This window comes from Passer domesticus, chromosome 6 (genome assembly GCF_036417665.1).
Source record: "Passer domesticus isolate bPasDom1 chromosome 6, bPasDom1.hap1, whole genome shotgun sequence".
Lineage (NCBI taxonomy): Eukaryota > Metazoa > Chordata > Aves > Passeriformes > Passeridae > Passer > Passer domesticus.
The window spans coordinates 21,843,907-21,867,020 of NC_087479.1; the positions used below are offsets into that span (position 1 = coordinate 21,843,907).

At 44.3% G+C, this 23,114-nt stretch overlaps 1 protein-coding gene and 1 long non-coding RNA gene across 15 annotated transcripts in view; one reads left to right on the top strand and one right to left on the bottom strand.

The window, feature by feature from the left end:
- The window catches only part of ADCK1 (aarF domain containing kinase 1), a 73,817-nt gene that overhangs the window by 23,398 nt on the left and 27,305 nt on the right, over positions 1-23,114 (bottom strand). For 9 of the 13 annotated variants that reach the window (XM_064423733.1, XM_064423726.1, XM_064423725.1 and 6 more), the window contains one exon: positions 18,487-18,690. In XM_064423733.1, coding sequence (XP_064279803.1) covers positions 18,487-18,690 — 204 coding nt within the window. Of the gene's footprint in view, positions 1-15,212; positions 15,298-18,486; positions 18,691-19,676; positions 19,800-23,114 lie in introns of those variants that run through there. The other 4 variants (XM_064423730.1, XM_064423731.1, XM_064423732.1 and 1 more) reach the window with 2 other exon arrangements.
- LOC135302805 (uncharacterized) lies at positions 13,137-16,586 on the top strand. Of its 2 annotated transcripts, none has more exons than XR_010364376.1 (3): positions 13,137-13,353; positions 14,012-14,123; positions 16,484-16,586. It is a non-coding gene; the product is annotated as an uncharacterized LOC135302805 (long non-coding RNA). The 2 variants fall into 2 exon arrangements; XR_010364375.1 differs by lacking the exon at positions 16,484-16,586 and adding an exon at positions 15,771-15,956.

Consider the following 23,114-nt stretch of genomic DNA (forward strand, 5'->3'; position numbering starts at 1 on the left):
AGTGCTCTCAGCTCAGAAAAAGCACGAATCAGGGACAGCAAAGTACTTGGCAAGCAGGAGAGGAAATTATTAGAAGCTCTGCTTGAGAAATTCAGGACTGGACTAGACAGAAAGTTGCAGATGAAGTAGATTTGCCAGAAGCAGGTCCAGGAAGCAAAATCCAAGGTAGACATGGGTGAGGGCATAACACAGCACCCTGCTAGAGACCCTCTTGGCAGCAGCAGGCAGCACAGGCTCTCCAAACACTACAACTATGGTAGTGTGATTTTAGCTAGCTGATGAGCCAGGCCACTCCACACAGTCAGTGAGCTCACAGGAAGGGCCAACACAGATATGTGGCTTCAGACATAGTTCATGTAATTCTAGCAGAGGATTTTTGTCCTGCTCTGTAGGGCAAGGTGAATGAAAAGCTCTGAGGTTTCCAGAAGTCAGCAAAGGGAATCTGTCCTACCCTTCTTGCAGGCTCAACTGATTTCAAGTGAGCAGTTGAGAAGCCTGTAATTTATGCAGTAACAAAAAAGAAAGAATGTCAGTGCATTTTTATAACCTGCTTTTTAAAAGGTAATTAAAGATGGGAGCTGCAGCAACCTAGCAATTAAATATGAATAAAGACCTTCTAAGCAAAGTCTTCATGCAAAGCCTTAAACGAATACTCTTTTTGCTGAAAAGGAAGAAAAATACTACAAAGAGCAGCCTGTTCCCTCCTGCAGCTGCCAAGGAATGAGCCCCCTCCCACACCACCCTACCCTTTCTCTCCCAGCCCCTTCCACAGAAAACTATTGCTAGCAACAAACTGGAGCATTTGCAGTAATTAGGTACCAACACAGACTCAGCTGCCTCCAGTAATTCACTAGGAAGGTGCATTTTATTTATTTAATTAATTCTCCTTGGTCCTGGCGGCAAAATCAATTAAGTAAAACAACTGCATTTAAAAACAACTAGTTATGTGGTTTTTAATTACAGCAGGTCCATAATTCAAACCTATTGACACTTGTGTCTCAAGAGAAAATGTGTTCAAGACACAGGAACTTTTACCTTTATGTGAAGTTTATGTATTGCCTGAAGAGAAGATCTGTTAAGGGTAAAGATTTAAGGTGGCCAAGAGCCTGCTGGGCTGTAAGATCCCATTAAGGAAGAAAAAAATGCAAACAGAGAACCTGCCACATGAGGTCGAGCTGGGATCTTCTTCAACTCTCTCACTACCCTATATTCTTTTATCAGAGGGATGTACCCTTCACAAAGTGGTTACTACCCTGTCATAAGGCTGGGTAACATCCCCCAAAGGTTAAAACACAGAATTGGGAGTTCACTGACTTAAATCCAGTAAGGTACATTTATAGTAAGATCATATATAAATTGGATAAAATTCCATCTGCTCTGGATTTCAAAACCTCTTAATTGCCTACACTGTCAATCAAGCCATTTTCATGAGAACTGAATGCATGCAGGGGGAAAAAAAAAGGCTGCACATGTTCCCTCTGGCAGGAATAATATATACCTCATTATCTTGTGACTAAGTTTTCTAAAGAAACATAGTTGAAGAAAGCTGTGTCTAGGAGTTATTTTGGATAGAAGAGTTTCATTTAAAAACTTGCTGCTTAGGACATGGAAGTCAGGTTAGCAGTCATGTCGGATAAAGCCAGCTCCCATAATTCCAGGGCAATTTTGTGCATATTCACAGGCTGCAGACAAGGACAGCAAGGCAAGGGACCGCAATAGGGCCAGAGAATTGATGGATACCCCAGGAGCAGAAGGGCAGAGCATGCACAGGGGGAGGGAGCAGATCACAGCCGAGCCATTACATGAGCAGGTGTGAGGATGAGATAAAACAGAAGCACAATTATGGCTGGGCTCCAGGACCCCCCACTTAGCAAATTACCCTCGTTCATTATGGAATTGTCTTTTCTCAGCTCGCTGGAGGCAGCTAATGCCTCTGCTGCAGGCTGTGCGTCCCAGACACGCAAAATCGAGCGAGAGGCAGTGTGACATGGAAGCAGAGAAGAGGTGAGCCTGGTTCCCCACTGCCTGCCTGGGAGTGGGGCCTTTCCAAGGGAAGGTGGCTTGCACCCATTTCATGCAAGCAGGGAGTTCTTGGAACAGGCTGCAGGCTCTTCCTGCTCACAAGCACCCTTTATTGTTAAAAAACTGTCATTTCCAGAATGGATGATTAGCAAGCAAAGGTCTGGGACAGTTTTGGAGCCCACCTGACTTCAGGAACACTCAAGTTTTTTCCATCTGGTCTCAAATGGCCTCATCAAACTCACTGTTACCATCTGCAATCCTGGCAGGAGCTGAAACAGGCATAATTGCCCAACAGGTTTAATAAAGATTTAATAGGAACTTTAGGGCTGCTCTTTCAAAGGAACAGGACAGCCAGCTGCAGGTTTACAGCCATACAGGTGAGCGGTGTCCCTCAGTGGTTTCCCTCGCTCCTTCTGCAAGCCAGATCCCCCATCAAGCACATGCTCCACCAGCAAATGAATGTGTGCTGTACTTCACTTGCTGGAAACACAGCCCTGACTGTTTAATTCTGAAGAATGAAGCTCATTTAATTTTAAATATGCAAAATTTTTTATTAGTATTAGTATTCACACCTCAAGGAACTGATATAAAAGCTCTAACAGGATCTATCTACTTCGACACTTACTAGTATGTATTTGTGCTGAGGTTGCACCTAGAGACCACATTAAGTCCAGAGTGCCATGGTATGAGATGCACAGCCACCATGGGCCCTGCACAAACTCATGCTTTCCAGGAATTCCCAGGTGTCAGCTACAGGCTTCCTCACATGCTGAAGTGCTTTCCCAAAGCACAGCTGCTCTTCCCAAGGTCTGTAGCACATACCACCTGATGCCTCAATGCTGGGCACCAGGATGCCTCAGTATTTTTTGCAAATCCCTTCCTTAAACACTTAGGAAGATACTGGAAATCAATTGGATTTAAGCTCCCAAATCCCAAGTCCTTTCTGAAAGTATTACCTTACATGACCCGCCTAGCATGTTCTGAGAAGTCTCTGACAGAGCTGGGATTTAACCCAAATATCCCAAGTTCCAGCCTGATATCTTAATCTCCAAACCATAAAAGTTAAATGTACATGTCTTGCTAGCTAATTTCTTTTGAAATATATTGCCTCTTAATCCCAACCTTTTTATATCCATGTTTTGCAGCAAATGATGGAGTATTACTGCCTGGTTTCAACTTGCCCACTTCACAGAGAGGTATGTTCTCTTCCCTCTCCAGAAAGGCTGCTAGCATGGTACTCTGGAGCAGGAGCCTAAGTCATGGAGCCCTTCCCCAGCCCAACACTATATAACATTGTTCTACATGAGATGTGGTGGCTCTGCTCTGCCACTGTGATGAATGTTGGCCATGTGTCAGCAGTTTGTTCAAGACAAATTTAGGGAGCAGTGAGATGCAGGATCACTAACAGCAGAAGGCATCAGGACTTTCGGAATTCACTTTATCAACACTAGCACAATATTGCTATCAAATTGAATGCCATTCCTGCTTTAAGGAATGTGAACCTCATCCTAGACTGGTCATCTTTTCAACAAGACCCAAGGACTCAGTGATCCCTGCAAGTCTGCAAGACCAGAGCTCTAAGTGTGAGAAAAATGTTACTTTGTTGTAGAGCAATATACTTCCCAGACAGTAAGAGTTTTTTTCCATTGTCCCAGCCCCTCTACAAAAACAAAATGTCAGTGCTGCTCTGAGAATTATTAAGACAGCAAAAACTGAAAGATTAGATTTATTGCAGTAGACAGTGGATTATGAAGAATAATTCATCAAACATCAGAACAAAAAGCCCACAATTTATAGGCGGCTTTGTTGAGTCAGTGAAATCTGATTGGACTTCTCCCCACCTAATGAATGCCAAGCTTAATTGATGGTTCCTAAATTCATCTGTCAAGAACATGTATTTATTAATTCAGTATTTTTAATAATATTGTAGATATAGACAGAACAGTGGTTTTGTTTTCAATGGATTCGCTGGTGTTCATATTGCATTTACACATACGTGCACATATACAGAGAGTACATGCTGCATCCAAATGAATGCAGGTAAAGGTATGTGTGTGTTCTCATGCACTGAAACAATCACCTATGGCTTATTACAGAAAACCCCTGCATCTTTCAGTGCACAGGATGGAAAAGTGAGGTGGTTCTTTTCAGGCAGAGATACGCAATAAGGCACCTGCCTAGAATTTGGAAAAGCTGAGGTCTAACATTGTTTCTCCTTGATATCCCATGTGATGCTGGGCCACACCATGTAACAGCACTCATGCTTCAATCAGCAGAATTAGGGCTGTCAACACAGCTAGAAATCTGCCCTTGTCTAATTTATAAGGACCAAAATTTTAGCTTTGTTTTTAAAAACCTATCTGTATGATACATATACAGCAGTTATTACACACAGCCACAAACATGTCACTTCACAGGCCAGTGGTACACATTTGTTCCTGGCATGCCAATCACTGCTAACTTTGTTAATCACTGCTAACGTTTCACAACAATAGCACAAAATCAGGGCTGTTCATCAACCATCAGTATGTCTTCCAGAAAAAGGGCTGTGACTCAGGTAGGGTGTGAAGTTCACTTTTTCCTGTTATTTCTACCCTGTACCACTTTGGACCTCTGCAGCCAGCACTACCTGCTAAAACCCTGAGCATCTTCTCTGGGAACCTACCAACAGCATTTCTGTTACAAAGGCATTAGTGTTACAGAAAATGAACTCTGCTAAAGGAAGAGTCCGTGATCCCCCTCAGCCAGAGACCAACGTTCACTCACTCATTCATTGTCTGATACCTATGATCCTGACTACTTCCTGTTCTGCTCACATATGATCCTTTTTCTGTAGTCTCTTTTGACTAGACAAGCAGCAGAAAAGCCTACACGGAGCCACTCTTGTACTCATCACATCCATCCATTGAGCTGTGCAGCAATAGTATCAGTCTACTTGATTTGCTACAGTACCTTTAATTATTACAGAGTTACACCTTGAGGAGAAGCACCTTTTATTCCATCCCTGATGACTCCTGCATAACAGCCGGTGCTCAGACACACTCATGGTAGCATCATTTATTTTCCTGAGTAAGTCAGATCCTTAAGACAAGGCAGAACTGTCTGAGACTATCACTCATCCCAGATCGAAACCTGGATCTCAGTGGTGACAGCTACAACAGGCAGTAAGAGCAATGAGCAGACAGAGCAGATGTATGTCTTCTGAGACCCTGTGTGTGAGGTGGACTTCATCTCCCATCTCTCTAAAAGGTGAGCCACTTATCCATGGCTCCCACAAATAAACAACATTCAGCCTAGCAAAAGCAAGGGTTGTGATGGCCAGACTGGAACATAACTGGCTCAGGAACATTGTCCTCACTGGCATGAGGAGATAAATGTTTTTCACCAATTAAGCTACTGGATGTCTTACTACCTTCCAGAGACACAGGAAGATTAACAGATTAGCTCAGCACCCAGAGATGCTTTCAACAGCTGGGAGTTCTACAGGTTTTCCAATAGCATTTCACCACAGACCCTCCCATGTTTAGTTTCATTAGGCTGTTCTTTGTCCAGGTGCTGGTTTCACAAAGCACTCTGAAAGCAGAGAAACTACACAATATACTTCTGATGTAAGGCAGATATCAAGCTAAACTGTAAGAAAGCAGAGTCCAGACATCATCTTGTGGTAGCACAGTTGAGCATTAAATCCACTCTTTTCTCTCTTTTTGGGAAATACTACTTCCTCTGCATCTCTCCTGTCTGTGAGGATGGAGCCACACTGGTCAGTTGTTCAGACAGACTGGAATCACAGCCCTTCAAAAGCACACAATAAAGCCACTCTGCCCAGCCATCTTTTGTATTTTAATTGAAAGCATTGTTTCTCTTTCCTCCCCTTGCTAACAAAGGAGGGTCTCATTTGCTACACCAGTGCACAGTGGAAGCACAGCAGAAGACAACTGTGCTGCATCCTATCTGCCCAAAAGGATTCTTATTCCATGGCAGAGGTAGAGCAGTAGTGGCCCCTTTATAGTAAGAATTTCAAGGCTTTCTGTGTTCTTTGCAGCTCTTCAGCTCCCAAGCAATACAGCTGAAAGTGCTAACATAGCAGGAATACCCCAGTAGCTCTAAGGAAGGGAAAAGTCTCCTCAGCCTCCTGCTCTTTTAATTGCTCTCTTAGTATATCTGAGCAGCTGGCTTATCCTTTTCCCAGCTTTCTGGAAATGTTACACAAAGCTCTGCTCACAACCTCTACCCCCACCACTGCATCTGGATAATAGCTCACATAAAATTCCCACTTCCTTTCTGCTGACTTGTAGTTCTGGCTCTGTACTCTACATCAGCCTGCTTCTAGCCAAACTACAATTTCAGCCTGTTTCTCAGTCATATCTCTCTTCACATTCAACAAAGCTAAAGCACAGTTCCCAATCTTTTCAGTCAAGCCATCCCTTCTATCTCCTTTCTCATCACAACAGAGAATGTCAGTAACTTTCTGTCAGGCATGCCTGCAGCATTGACCTTATCATCAACATTGACCTCATTTTGAGGTCTGAATCCAGACATCAAGTGCTAATGCTCACAAATGACAGGTGAAAACAAGCCAATTGTCCCCCATCCCCTCAAAGTTCCAGTTTCTCTTGAGCCACACATGTAGTAAGATATGTGGAGGTCCTCAACACACAGAACCCCTTGGCTGAATTCCCGAAGACATATTCCCAGATGACATATCACCCCTACAGCTGCCAGCAGCCTGGAGCAAAGACAGAACATTTGTAAAGAATCACCAAATCACAGAACAGCTCTGGTTGGAAGGGACCTCAAAAGATGGCCTGGTTTAACTTTTCATGGGAAAGAAGTCTTGAAAATCTCCATTAATAAGGTCTCTTACCACATCCCTGAGGAAGTTGTTGCCATGACTGGTAGTTCTCAATGTAAAAAATTTCTTACCTGTACCAAGATAGCACCTCACTCAAAATGCCACAGAGATGGGGCCAGTTGCCACATAAGCAAGAAGGTTAGATTTAAGAAAACACCCAGAAGCAAATGAACTTCCAAGATCATTTTGACTCCAGATATAAACACATTCCTGCCACGCACGGGCTGAAACCTGTGTAAGAAAGGATCAAGGAGCCATAACAAACAAGCTCCATGTTAGTCACAGCCAGGCAGGGGGAGGCTCAGAGAGCACTGCAGAAATGGCCCAAGGGCCCTGTCAGCAGTAAGCCTGCACAACAGCAGCACTCCTGTGAGAAATAACCAGCTGCCAGAGCCTGAGGATATATGGGACACACATCATCTGTGCCACCTTGAGAAACACACATCACCTGTGGCTCATCTTAAATGCTTCTGATTCAGCTTTGAGAACCTGAGGCCTTCAAGAAGTATATAAAATAAGCAGGGGGGAGGGGGAATGTGTATCACACAGACTACAGAGAGTGATCAGGGTATGTTTGGAAGAGGTTGGTTACAAGGATTTAGTCAGGAAGTGAAGCTGTACCAGGGCTTGAGCACAGAGTTAAAAAGGAGGCATGGAGCAGGGCATTTGTGTACACAACTTGTATGAGGAATGGTAGGCAAAATCCATCCACAGAGAGAATAGGAATGAAGAATAGGATCAGGATGGTGTTTGTGTGTGTGGAGGGGCGGGGTGTGCAAGAGGAGTGGAGGGTTCCTGCAGTGTGTGTGCGGGACAGTACTACATTTAGTTTCATGGTGCTGTGATGTCTCCCCCAGTCCTTTTCCAGGCCAAACAATCTCAACTCTCTCATCCTGTGTTCACAGGAAAGGTGTTCCAGCTGATGATCTTCGTCACCTGAGACAAAGAGCAGGAATGACAGAAGCAGCATTGGACAATCCAGCAGTCTGTCACCAGGGTGGACAGAGGCACAGTACAATGATGACATGCAGAGGGCAAAGCCCAGTCCCAGACAGACTCTGCCCAGTTATATCCTTTCTCTGGCTTTGGTTATAATTACATAGATACAAGCAAGCCTGAAGTCTGAAGCACAACACTGCCCCAGATTAACAGAACTGGGAAGTAGGAGTAGGGATCTTAGGGATCTGAGGTGGACCTGGAAGTACATGCAGTCTGGCAGATGTGGGCAGCCATGCCTGAACTGAACTGGTATGAAGAAAGTTTAGAAGAATTATACTTAAAAGGTAGTAAAACTCATAAGCCAGTTAGTTACTGGTGTTAACTGTGCCTTGATGGGTATCGAAACACCAGAACACATGGCAGACAAGTCAATATGAAAGACACAGCTATTCAGCAGTCCACATCAGAGACCGAGGTGCAGGGACTACACAGAAGCTGAGGTGGAATAATTTTCAAGGAGGTCTGGATGAGGCCCTGGAGTTTGTATCCTTTGCAGCCAGCTATCAGGGAAAAAACATACAGAGATCAGTAAAAGTCCCTCAAGAGAAACAACTGCACAACAAATTAATTCCACAACTGACTTCACCAATAGTGTCACTGGCACCATGCATTAGATCATCCCTAATGACCGGTCATACAAACATGGAGCCCTGAGCTCTCTGCACTGATGCAAAGAGAATAGTCCTATGCTAAACCAGCTACATCCTGTCCTGTTTCCTTCTTGTCAATCTCTCCTCAGAATATCAACTTTTCCTTTCTTCTCCTGACCATATTCCTCTACTTTTCACATGTCTGCTCTGATCTGTCTGCCCCTTCTACAGTTCACTTATTATCTGTCTTTCTCTTCTTCCTCCCATGTTTTTTTCCTTGCCCCCAGACCTTAGTGCAGGGCTGCCAAATCCCTGCTTCAAGGGTGTAACCCAGCTGATTTACTTTCCTTAAAGCAGTGTCTGCTCTCATGTAAATTACCCTCCAAACCCAGCCTGTGAAACGGGCTTGTTCACTAAACTCTATGAATAGGAAAGTAGGCACAGCTGGCCTATTCATAATCAACATAAAAAATAGATTAGCACTTTACAGATTAAACATTATTGTTTCAACAGTTAACATAAATCAACTACACTTACAGGCCTAGCATTGCTGCTGCCACTGCAGGGTGACAAGTACTGCAAAGGGAAGGTGCAGTAGGAACCAGCCTGAATGTGAGTTCTCCCCTGGCATCCCCAGTATGTACTGCTAGAGGTTGTTACCAGGACAAAAGCAGGCTACGGAAACAAAGCTAGGGGGGTAAGTTTGATTAATTCACATGCATTTCCAAGCAATCTAGCAACCCACTATTCTAAAGCCAGAATCCAACTGCCTTTCTTCCTTCCTTCAGGCTGATGCAGCTCAAAAATTGAGCAAAAAAGTCAACTTCTGGAATAGGAGTGGGACAGGAAGCCTCTAAAGCTACTGGTATGTAGCTCTATTTCCTATATGTCAAAATAGTTGGGCTTCTGTGAATGAAGATAAACAGTTTGGTGGATTCCATCTATTGTAACCATCTCAAAAAGCACCTCATTAGAACCCAGGATTCAGCTCACCAAAGAGGGGCCAAGTACTGAGTTCCACTTTAGATGTGTCCTGTGGAGAGCAAGGCTAGGAGAGAGTATTCCAAAGTGGTGAGGCTGCACTTTCTCCCTCATCAGGTACAAGATACTAAGCCACTGGAGAGACTCAGTCCAACACATTGTGATCAGTGTGCCATGGCTGTGTAGTCATTAGAGAGGTAAGGCCCACAGAACCAGTCTGCTCCATACCTTTCCATTCCTTCCTGCTCACTCACTGAGGACCACCCACTGTCTCAAATGTTTAACTCAGTGCACCCATTCTGTAATTCCTCAGCTGGTTTTAATGACTGCAAGGGACTGGCAAACACCTTGGCCAGGATATCCCATTAAGAAACAGCCTCACACGTCTTTCAAAAAAAAAGTTAAAATAGAAGAGGAAGAGATTAGGTTATGGTCCAAAGGACAAAAGATGGACCAGGAGGGAGGCATTGGCTTATAGGTTTTCTTGGCAGCCAGGGCAAAGACATCAGCAGTTTACACAGGGCATAGTGGGAAAAGTTACATGGAGAGACTTCTTTACTATAACCCCTCTTAACAAGCCCTGGTAATTTTAATTGCTCTAGCCTCCTTCTAGCCTTTCTTGATAAATGGGAATAGCAGTTAATAGACCTGAACCAATCAGCTACATCCAATAAGGTGCTTGAGAAAATTAGCTTTGTTCTCCATGCACAACTGATACCACCTCAGTTTCATTCATTATCTAAAATGAGCTAACTAATGTAAATTTTCTACTAATAATTTGAAATTTGGAAGGATTGATGCTGAAGAGCATTTTCCAAGAACTTGCCAATTTGAGATGCAGTGGTTATGTGAGCTTTGTAAGGCAGAAACTTGTAGGTTTGCTTCAGCTGAGCTCTCCTGGCACAAGCAATAGGTCACATGAGTTTACTTCTTCAGTTGTCACAGACAGCTTCAGAGGTTTGGCTCCAAACTACACATCCTGTAAAACTAAATACTGCAAAGCTTACAGAAAATGAGTGCAAAATGTGCCTAATGTTCACATGCATAACATGACAAAACCTCCTCAGGCTGGTCTGCATATAAGGAACAAACACACTTTGCTGACTAATGGTGTAAAGAACATTGAGACACCTTAGATCCCAATTTTTGCTCAATCCTCAAAACATAAAAGCATATTGAGTGTGTGGCTTCTCATAAAGAGAATTTCCAATGTTCCTAGCAGATTTTTCACAGAGAAGAAAACTTGCAAGCAGAGTTGAAGTGTTTTTTATGGCTCAGCATCCTTCCATAGAATCAAGAGCTGCCTGTCAGACAGATCCTAGAAGTGCCATAAAACAAAAATTATTAGATCACTGTATGTCTTATAAATTCATAAAAATTCTATGCAACTACTCTGTGTGTTAGAAAAATACTAGTATGTCAAGGTTAGGCCCTGTAACTTCTTATTTTATCTTATGTCATTTGTTTCATCTACAAATAACCTATTGCCAAAAGTTGCCTGACTCACTGCATCATGTTTTCATGTTTCAGATGGGTCAAGAGCCAAGTCATTGTGCAGATGTAAAATTCTGGAAGAAATTAGGAGATAATAACTAGGCAGCATCAAGTAGGATATTAAAAGATCAGTGTGCAGGCAGATGATGGGATCCTTCACTCCCTCAGAAAAAAATCAGGCACAGCCTGTGTCAAGATCAGAGCATCAAGAATATTTCAGAGGGTATCAGCAGTGGGCTTTGAAACAGAAGCCAGTCCCTCAACATAGCACCTCAATGTTTTTGCCCCTACACAGATCCTGCTGTGTCAGAAATGCCTGGAGATTGCTGAGCAAAGGAAATAAACATTTGAAAAAATAAAGTCTCCATATGCAAGAATAAGGACTATTAATCCCATTTACAGACTGCAATTTCCAGCAAATGTTTGAAATTGGAACGGTTACCCACATGCTGAAAAGTGTTTTCTGTCAATGGCTTGAGCATTGCTGTGCAGCAGATGCACCACCTCTGTAGGATGTGGACACTGAATACAGCCTGACACAGCTGCCATGTGTACTGTCAGCCAAGATGGATTTGCATCAGAGCAACCTTCAGGTATAATCAAAACTCTGAGAAAACTGTATTGAACACAGTTTACCGTCTGCACAGATACTGAGCCAACAAATTCCATGCAGGTGTGTCATACACTAACTCCCAGGCACCTAAAGAATTTGTAAACTGAAGGCAAAAAATGCCACTAAGCATCCAGTTCAGAACTATTTTTACTAGGCCATTCTCCATTGCAATTTCTATCTGAAGCTTTTCTCTTCCTTACAGAAGGCCCTCCAAACAATCCTTTAGAAAATCTACTGTCCAATTTCCTATATTGTAAATCTTACTAATTTGAAAGAAGTCAAAGGAGATTATTTTATAATCTATACTCAAAACCTTCCCTCTCTTACACTAAGGGGCCTGGAGTACCCGGGAAGAGGCCGCCATGAGCAGGATCCAGCCACATTCTCCCAGGGGCTCTGACTGGAGAGAAAACCCATGGCAAGAGGCAGTACCTTCTTCGAAAGCTCCCCTGGCAGTAAGGACACCACGCTGTCCTTGGCACAACAGTAAGGGTCAGTAACACTGGAGCTTGCATACAGAGTGAGCAGGGACACAAGAAACAAAGCAAGGTCCACTACCTCAGCCACACAAAGCTCTCTGTTTGCTTTCCCCATCTGCCCTTGGAGCAGCAGTTCTGGACAGCTGCTGCCCACACAAGGGCTCGGTGTAGAGCAGCCACACTGGGATCTGCCAGCGACTGGGGTCTCTTACCAGAGACAAGGCAGGGCAAGCACAGCAGAGGCTGCAGCAGCAGCGGGACCCGCACAGGCAGCCACTTGTGCCTCTCAGTTGAGTAATGCAGGACCATTTGTTCTGGGTGACATTAATGCTATTCGCCATCCATCTCAGACTCTTTAAATTACCTTTTTATGGCCAAAATCCTTTTCATAATAGATAAAAATCTCTTTTTTATATCCCAAGTTATTGAAAGAAATGTGAGGGTTTTTTATTTGTCATTACAGTTTTAATAAAAATGTGGTTTTTATTGACGTCTGCTTGGAAGCCCTGCTGGGTGTACTGCAAGAGACTCAGAGTGGTGGCAAAAGGGCCATATCTTCCCCTCCCACTTTCCAGCCCCTAACACTGTCAGAGTAATGGCCACCACAGCTCAGCTTCCACATTGGTGGGTATTGGAGGGTAATGCAGAATGAGGAGCTTTCCTGTGACCGACAACACCCATAGCAGGTAAAGAGGCTCTTGCTGACCTAGATCTGGCTGCCCAGAGTCTGTTAGTGATGTACGCACAGTGATGGACTTCACAGACCATCACTGCAGACCACTCACAGCACTGCTGGAGATTGTGTTTTAGGACAGAACCAGGTTCACAAGCTACAGGAGACCTGGGTGTTCAGCAAAGCCATTCTGTGTCAGTCCACAGCCCCAAGCAACCACGAGAGGGACTGTGCACTGTGGCATACATCAGTGCTTGTGGGCAGAGCACACAGCCACAAGGCTGTGCAACACTGGAAGAAGCAGGCACAAGTCCTGTCATCCTGAAGGATGCTGTCCGCCCAGGAAAAAGCTTTCTGGAGCCATAACAGAACTTGCAGCAACCTCCATTATGACATGAAGACCTTGTGATCTAGCGCAGTAGATGAAATCTCTCTAGAGCACCATATGGATCCAGCTACATAAAGTGGCTCATTTTACATTGGGAATAATTTGGATGCTGTAGGACATGCAGCATAATACCCAACAGCCCATTGAAGGCCTAGCTCCTCTCCCACAGGGCTGAGCATTACTTCGATCATTCTGCAAATTAGAAATAAATATATGTCTTGCCAGAGCTTAAAATGCTCATTGACAATTCCAGAAGAATCAGGTAATCAAGTCCATCCTTCTCCCTGTCAGTGGCACAACAAAGGCTGCCATACTATACTAAGAACTCATACAGAAAGAGGAGTAAAAATAGGGTTTTTTATTCCTGCTATTTCTCATACTCTCATAGCAGTATGAGGACAGGGAAATGTTTTGCACTGGGGATTAGCACCTTGCTATGGTCTCATTCTCTGTGTTTCCCGTGGTAGTACACATGGGCATACAATTTCTGTCCCTCCCTGTCAAATGCCCATGCAACATCACTGCAGATCACTGTAGTGACCATATTCCCAGGTATATATGGGTACATTTCAACAACAGATGAATAATATTTCATGTACCCAACCTAAAAAACGCTTTGGGAACTTTCGGAGTGCCCTAGCTCCAATCAGGACCAGGTTAATTTTTTGCAGTAGACAGGAGGGGTGTGGCCAGGACCCTAAAGTTACTTGATACCTCCTCATGCCACTGCCAGCGGCAGGAGAAAAGGACTCTCTGTTCCAGGGAGAAGGGGTTCCTTCCAATCGAGTTAAAGTGGTGGACAGAACAGCCAGGGATTGTTTATTGTCAGTGGATTTTCACGTAAATTGTTTCTTTGTCTTATACCTTTCATTGTTAATATTGTTGCTGTTATTGTTTGTTTTCTTATCTCATTCCTGTAGAACAGTAAATTGTTCTTATCTTAACCCGTGATCTTTTGATAACATCTGAGACTGCTCAGCTTCAACCATTTCTATTCCTCTGCAACAGTTTCAGCAACTGTTAGATGTGAAGGTAAGAGACAAGGAGAGACACTCATTCCTCATGGCTAGTCACATGCCTTACACCAGCCCATCACCCCCCAAGCAATGACAGCCTGGACACAGCACCTGGGCAGCCACACTACACAAGCACCCCATCAACACGGGAGAGACCCTGCTTGGGACCACACCACCCTCAACTCGGGGGGTGCAAACTTTGTTCTAATCCCCAACCAAACAACCTCACACCAGAGACAGGAGCAACGACCAGAGAACTTGCCCAACAGGAACCTGCCAGAAAGGAGCAGGAACTGGGATATTTCTGAAAGGAAAGAGTGATGGATGGGGAAGAAGGGAGTGTCTCTCACCAAGGAAAATTACCTCCAACATGAGTTAAGGCTTGGGAAGAGTATGGAGTACACAAACATATCAAGAGGGAGAATAAGAAGCCTTAGGGAAAAGGTCAATAAGTTGATTTAAAAATGCCAATGTGTAAGGATGGGCTGGAAGCTGATGAGCAATAGGCTGTGAAAAGTGACATCTTGTACACAGGAGAAGGAATGCAGTGGTGCTGAGTGGGTAGACCTAGGCTGTGGCCTACTGGGATGTGCAATACGAGGAGGTATTTAGGGACTAGAAAGAAGTAAAAGTGTGTGTTGGCATAGAGAGGAGTACACAGTGAAACAAGGAGATGTCCCAGTATCCAAACTGTGACAGCACTGTGCAGCAGCAGAGAAGTGAGACCCCTGTTAGGCAATGCACTGGCCAGTAGTGGAGCCAGGCAACAAAGGATGTTTGGAAGACCGGGGTTGTAAAAGCTGACAAGTCCTTCTGCAACCACTCCATCCTATCACAAGGGATGCTGTGATATGCCCTTAATCAGAACAAAGTGGCATCATCTCCCCAATATCCCTGCATCCCACAGGCACATGACAGTCATTTCCCACAAACCCACCACAGGCAGGAAATGTCCCTAACCCTAATGCTGTCAAAATTTCTTCTACCTTTTCTAGTTTCTAAGCAAAAAGATTTTGTGCTTTTAAGGTACATGCACTCTGAAAGTTTTATTTTCCAGCACTCCTCATGGGTCTTTCTCTGTAAATGTGTGGTGTCCACATCTCACCAGAAGTAGCCTGGCTCTGCTCCGCGTGCACTTCATTGAGTTAGGGCACTTAGCTGAACCAGCTGTCTCTCCCTCTGTCATTAATAGTTCTGCAGGGAAAGAACATATTCAGCTTGCTTTCATTTTCCACGCTTGACACCTTTTCACTTTCAGAATCTTGTTCAAGCAAGGAAGATAAAAATAGAGGCAGAAGAGACTCTTTCATTCATATCTTAACACCCATTCTTATCAACACAGCTTTTCCCAACTGCTCCAAGGAATACACCCAGAGCAAGCCCAAACGGCACTATCTCCACTGTCTCCCCTAAAGATTCTTGCTCTGTGATCTCACTGGTGATTATTTCCAGGAGTTACTGTAAAGATTTCTTTGTACAGCTTCTCCCACTGCTACTACTTGTGCTACCCTGTGAATCCCACCCCACCCACCTAAACTTCTTGCATGTAACACTCCAGAGAATTATCACCTCCCACCATCACTCATCCAAACCACTGTGGCTGAGATTAAAAAGCCAACATTTGCTCACTACTGATTATTTTTATCCCAATGATTCCTGATAGGTACACAAACTGGCCCTGGACTTAAAAGAGGGTTGGACAGGACAACTCACTAGTCAGCATACATGATTCTTCTGCTTCTGTGTCAAATCAACAAAGGCCATTCGCCTTTACATCAGAGCTACCTGCTGCAGCTCCCAGTCCCCAGCCAGGACACTGGCCTAAAATGGGAGACTCCCCATCAGCAGGGTATCAAGTAAGTTTGTGTGGGGACAACAGAATCATGGTGAACTGCCATAAATCCAACTCACAAATGCTCTGTCTTTGCTCAAACATCCATCCCATTGGCATGGTCTGCATTTAATCCAGTTTTCTCACAAAACATTTGTGAAACATCCAAGCCTGTGATAAGATTCACAGGAGTAGGTCACATCAGAAGGCAGACTATTTCTAATTGACTGAAAATATAATGCTTCTGTACATGAAATTGGCTTTTTTTGATCTTCCTGCCCTTTTGCAAGCTCTTGCCTAATCTGTTAGCTTGTCACATTCCTCCCTAGGTATCTCTGTATTTCCAGTTGCTCCTTCTCCCATTTGTTCTGCACTGATCCAAGCTGTACGTAATTACTTCTTGCCTACACTTAAGATTCATCTGAAGAGCCCTGCTCTTGGGCCTGATGGGAGAACTGGAAGTCTTACCACTGAATTTGAAAGCAGGAGGACTAGGCCCAGGCACTGTGAGAAGGTTCCCTCATTGCCATTTTTTCTTCTATTAGAATTCATCTGCAAGTTCTCAGGTGTAAGGGTAGCCCCAGGAGGGAAAATTCAGGAACCCTCTCTGCACTCTTCTCTGCCCTGATACTCTACCTTGCCGCTCCGCCACCTGTATTTCAGGTAAGTACATCATGTTTAAAATATGCTGAGGATGTAGCTACATTGGAATTTAATTTGTTCCTGAAGCAACCCTATTAAACCTTCTAGGCTCCAGCAATGACACTGTTGGTGCAGTAGGTTCCCAAATTCTCTCTGGTTTTAAATATCTTGATTTGGTACCTTGTAACTACTAATACAGGCATTTACATCAGCTTTTAATACTGCCCAGTTTTACAAGGTCCTTTATTTTTATACATGTTATTCTCTTCTTTTATCATTGCTCTCTTTCCCTTGTTACCATTTCCTCTCCATCACTTTCTTATCATTTCTACCTTTTTTACCCTCCATCCCCTGTAACTTTAAATATTGCCCAGCACTGCCCATGTGAAAGAAGTGAATGCTATGAGGTAAGGTTGCTGCAGAGACTGTATTCCAGCTGCTTCACTGGGAATCAATGAGGCACAGAGCGTTCCTCCAGCTCCCAAGAAGCACAAAGAAATCAGGGATTATCAGTGGCAGCTGAACACACACTTGACAGAAAAGATTCCACCTCCAAGCATCAATTTCTTTAAGAGACACCACACAAACTGTGCCAGAGGTGCCCAGTGTGGTAATTTAATGTGGTTAACTTTGGGGTGGCTTTCCACAGCTCCTGTGGAAGGGAGATTGCCACATGGAAGCCCATAGAGGCAGAGGCCTGCAGGGAGCAGCCAGCCTGCTCTGCTCCATCTATCCACTGAGCTATGAAACACAGCTGGTACCAGCCTTGCTACAAGGATGGAATGCAGATAGAGGCAGCATGCTGCAGACTGGAGGCTGACATTAACCCTGCCATGGAACTGTAGGGAGATATTATTGGTCATTCCTGGCTAGACAATATGTAGACCCTTAAACTACACAGAGGTGGACTCGCCCCATTCAATTTTGCCCATAATATACCCTCTAGGTGCAAATACTTCACTTATCTCATGTTTCCCCCACATATCCTTACCATACAGTCAGACAGGCCAGAACAACCAAAACAGCCCCAAAAACATCTATATATGAGAAACTACAGATGTACACACCGCTTCCCTTCTTCAACCTTCTGTCTTCCTCCCCCCCACACACTTTCCCTCGCATCACTTTTGTGCACTGTTGCCTCCTGCCTCCCTCTTTACCATGTCAGTTGTGATCCTTGAAATGCCTCTCCTTAACCTGGGCTACGGTGTGAGGGGACATCTTGTAAAGAGCAAGATGCAAAGTAGCAGAATGCCCTCTGTAATTTACCTTGGTTACTTCCCTTATATCTAATGAACACAGTCACTTACTACTGATCTCAGTGCTGTGGGCTGCAGAGGGTTAATGACGGCACTGACTCCTGAGCTACTGTGTTACCTGACTGCAGCACCAAAAGTGATTTATGCCATTATTTTCTTTGGGGGTTAATTAGGGGCTGGAGAAAGTAAAGGGCTGTCAGTGCTAGCTGGAATTGGTCTAGTGCAGCCAGGAGAGAGCAGTCATCCCTCACAGAGCTCTGCCAATACATCTTTGTCCTGAACATCAATACCTCCAGCTCCCACTCCTCAGTGTGGCAGACAGCGCTCCATCCTGACCTCCAGCAACCCTGTTCATCTTGGCATACAGAGTACACTGCTCTGTTGAGTCCTGCCATTTCCATCTGGCTCCTTTCACACCCTTACTCCTCTGTTATCTTCTCCTCACCAAAGCTGACAATAATGCCCATTGATGGACAGGGAAAACTCGCATGGCCTTCACCCAGAAGCAAGGAAGAGGTATCTCTCCCTTGGTATCTCTTTTAGTGAGAAACAGCAGTTTTCCTTCCTCTAGCTGCTGTTTTCCTTCCTCTAGCTGTCCAGGGCTTGCTGAGGCCTGAGAAGCTAACACAAGCTATGGCTGCTCCTACCTCTTTGCCCAGGTCCTCACGGATAACTTGCTCAATCTCCTGCCTGGTGCTCTGCGGGGCCTGGCTGTGCAGCACCTTGAGGGTGCGGGTGTACTCCTCAGGCAGGAGGTAGTCCAGAGCTCCCAGGTGCTGCCCCACCTTGATGAAGGTGCCTCGGTTGGAGCAGCACAGCTCCCGGAGGCGCTCAGCAGAGCGCAGGTGCACCTGTGAAGAGAGCAGAACAGCAGTCAAGCCCTTTTGCTGTCTGTTACATGCACATGTCCACATACACGTCTTTTTTTGGCTGGTATTTAAGCAGACCAAGGATTTCCTTTCTTGATTCTGGGCATCATCATCTAACATGTCAGCTCATTATTAGGACTCTGGCTGGATTTAAAGGGTCAGAACCAGACCAAGACAAAATGCTCCAGAATATAAAGGGTTTCAACACTTGTTTGTATAGGCATCATGATCATTAACAGCACATTAGTTTTTGGCCCATCCTTGCACAGAATAAAATGTCTGGCCACAGGGTAGCATTGGTTTGTCACTGTGATTCTGCACTGTGATGGACAGTTTGGAAACTCCTTGTCAAAAGACAAAAATCATTGTCTCATTAACAACCATTATGTTATACTCTTAACACAAATGCAGTGAATTAAAATGAGAAGAAAACCACAGATACCATCCCAGAGACTTCCAGGAACTCAGAAGAATAGTCTGTTAAAAATCAAAATTACAGATCTCTCCTTGGCAGTGAGGAGGACAGTATATGGGCAGTCCTTCACCTTCCTCACCTCACTTTTACACACACAATGGGAAATTACATCCCTCCAGTCCAGTCAGGTCTTGGGTCTTAACTGCTTACACTGCCAACAAAGTCTGCAATGACAGTTGTTTGAGCAATTAAGTGTTATAAGACTTGCCAGCTGTGCTCACAGTGGCCAAAATGCAACTACCAAATGACAAAACCCATTGCCAACCACTCGCCCGGTCTGTATTTCATCTCTTTTGGTTAATTTTGCTCCTCAAGAATATACCAGCCACCATGTCCTTCAGTGACAATGATTTATTCTCCCTTTATTACTGTAACTAGAAAAGCCTCCTGCCAAGGACACAGCTATATTGAGTAATATCTAATGAACTTCATATAAGTTTACCCTGATACATTAATAAAACCTACGCAGATCAATAACAAAAAATAACTGTACACCCATCTCCTGTTAATGCCTGACACCAATCTGCATGAAGTCTCCTCATTTCTCTGGCTTTGGTGTGACATCATTGTCATCATTGAAGGTCAGATCCTGTGGTGATGGACTCCAACAAAAGCCCTGAAATACGTGACAAAAAGGAACAATTCCACAAGCATTCATGAACACCATATACACCCACACCATTCAGTAGCTATCTTTGCTCTCTGTGCAAAGCAGTGCTGTGTCACATCATGGGGCAGGTTCGGCGTCTCGCATTTGGGAATGTGTCAGGGGCAGACTGAGTGCTGAGCTGCAAGTGCATGAAACACAGGCGTAGGGGAGTGTGAGGAGAAAGCCTAATGTGCAAGTCTTGCCCTCAGTGTGAGACTCGACAGTTTGATGCACACGTGCTCACACACACGTACACACACATTTTCCTAAGTGGGCACACACAGGCAAGTGTAACTCATGCCAGGTGGGTGAGCTTCCCCAGCATACTGCCAGCTCAGAAGCACTTGCACATGTATGTATAGGCTGCAAATAACACCCATGAGTATGCCTCGAGTCTCCCACATCATTCTGCATTTTTCACAACAGCTTTGAAGCTCCTGCTGTAAAAGCCTCTGCTCTGGCTCTTTCCCTGTTCTCCTTCCCTGTGTGCAGCAAGGACAAAAGCAGGCCAAAAGGGAACAAGGAAAGGAAGCTGTAACAGAAGAGAGAGAGCAAGAAAACCAGGGTGGGAGTAATGGGATAAAATAGAAAGAGAGAGAGGGAGCCAGCGCAGCTGGGTTGTTTGTCACAGCACCAGGAGTACAGCCCATCACAGAGAAACAGCCTTTTTGCAGCTCCAATAGTCACCCTCTACCCACTGCCTCCAGCTGTGGAGGAGAACCCCTGCCAGCAGTGAAGGAGAGCAGTGGCCAACCACACACCTCAAGGTGTTGGGCAGCCATAGCCAAAGGCACTGGCAGGAAACAGGGGAAGGCTCTTTAGAGATATGTTCCAAGAAACCCAGCACTGAGCTCCCAGCATTGAGCTCAGGCCAGCACAGGGTCCTGCAATCTCCCAGACGCAGCAGGAGCCCATCAAATGACTCCAGGCTGCAGCATGACTCAGGACAGAGCAGCAGCAACCTGGGGCTGTAGTGCAGTGCTGGGTGTCAGGACAAGCAGCCAGCTCAGGGTAGCTGAGGTGCTGGCTCCAGTGTATTACCCACACCACATGGATTCCCAAGGGAGATGGATAAAACAGGCTGGAAAACTCATGTAGCTAAAAATACAACTGCTTGTAGACACACTTGCATACAGGGTGTATCTTCACATCTGGGTCACCACTGGGAAGGAGGCGGCAACAGCCCCTCTTTCCTCTAGCACAAGGTGAGAGGAAAATTTTGCCCTCACAAATTTATCCACACTGTTGAGAAGCTGGTTGGCCTCACAAATGCAGCCATCCTGGACAAGATGATCCTTACAGAGGACTCCAGGAACAAAACACAACAAAACCCCCTGCAAAGTGTCCTCCACAATGCTCTCACAACTGGCTTGGCTTAAACTCCTAAGAGACAGATGCCCCAGCTGGCTGACTGGACCAGGGAATTCCAGCTCCTGTCCTTCTAGAGAGACAAGATTACCAAGCAGCTTGTCTCAAAAGAAGTAAATCTGTATCCCTATATCTTACAAAACTCCAGTCTGCATTAGAGGCAAAGTCCTCTGAGTATGAAACAGGACTGTGAATACAGCTTCCAAGGACTTCTTTCTTATCAACCAGATCAGGTTTTTTAGCAGAAAACTTTCTTAATGATCTCTATTATTTTCTTGGATCTCCCCAAGACCGGTCACAGTCCAGATGCAGCACTTGTTCCTCTGACAGACTACATTCCCCTAATCATACACAAAGTAAGACCATCACATTCTTACTATGGTGTAAAGTAGTGGTGGCCCATGTTGCTGTTCCACCTTGAAGAAAATGAAAGGTAAATGGAAATCCCTGGAATGGCTCAGAATTTTTCTTCAAGATACTACTCTTTGTTGCCCAAGAAATACTTTGAAGACTGTATTTATCAGCGGAAAACGCTGGAAACAACACCTAGTTTTACATAGATGTACTTGTATGCATCACCCCTGGGAAGACACTACAAAGAAAGGAAGCATTTCATCTACCAAGGAATATCAAGAATAAGCTTCCGTCAGAAAGGCCTTCAGATCACAAATGCTGTCTGTGTACACGGCTCTTTCCTCAGTCCACATGGACATCTCTTTCTGTCTTAAATCGCTTCTCCAAATTTCAGCAGGACAAATTCCATTGGCCCACATGGCTATCACCATAGCTAACCCTGGTTAGACTAGGATTAATGCTGATTATTAGAACTGTGAAAGTAATGACGACTGTTAGGTAAAGAGAAGAGGCAACTCTGGGATGAAGCACATGCTCAGCAAGCAGAGCTGAAAAGGGATACATTTTAATTTATGCTTGAGGTACAAGCAAACCTGGCTTCTCAAGTAATTTGGTTGCTTTAGAAGGAGCCTTTACTCACACAGATTACTGGCAAAGAACTGCTCATCAGAACATCAGATGTACATATGTCATGAACTGGCAGGTGTTAATCTGGTTTTTAAAAATAAAGGAATTAATTTAGAAGAAAATAAACTCAGACTAAAACCTACCAGTGAGAACTTCAGTATTTGATATCTGGTGACACACCTGGTGGCAAAAGTGCTCAGAAAGGCCACTGAAGACAGTAAAGTAAGTGTCGGAAGCAACTCCTAATATGAAATCCCTCACAAGAGATATCCCAACGGTGCAGGGCATACTCTTAGCTGGCAAAATGTGAAATGAGGATTAGGAATGCAGAGAGAACAGCCTGCCCATTACTGCTTACAATGGAGATACACTCTCCACAACAGTATTTCAAAAAAAGTGTCTCCAGAAAACACATGGAAAACTTCAATCACAGAAAAATTAGAGATTAATTCTAAATTAGCTGAGATGGTAATAACCATAATAAAAGGAAATCTCATATTAAAACTGTTAACTTGCAGAGGACTGAAAGGGAATAAGTGTTGCCCTCTTTTTAAGAAAAGCTAGACTAATATGGGAAACTATAGTCTGGCAAGCTTTAATTCTGTATCTACTAAATTACTTGAGACAATAATTACAGAGAGTACTAAAAATCATCTAGCTAAATGTGATATGACTGATAAAAAGCCAACAGGGATTCTGAAGGGAAAAAAATCATTCAGTCCATCAAAATACTGTGAGCTTGTTAATACAATAGCCAATAGAAAAGAGGTATTAGAAAAGAGGTATTTACTGGGACTTTCAATAAATATCCTTACAAAGAATGAAAGGAAAACTCAGTAATTATTTGAGATACAAGAACATCACTTGCTCATTTTATCCCATTTCCAAATCAGAAACCCAGCTCTACACAAAGCATCAATGGAAGACACTCCA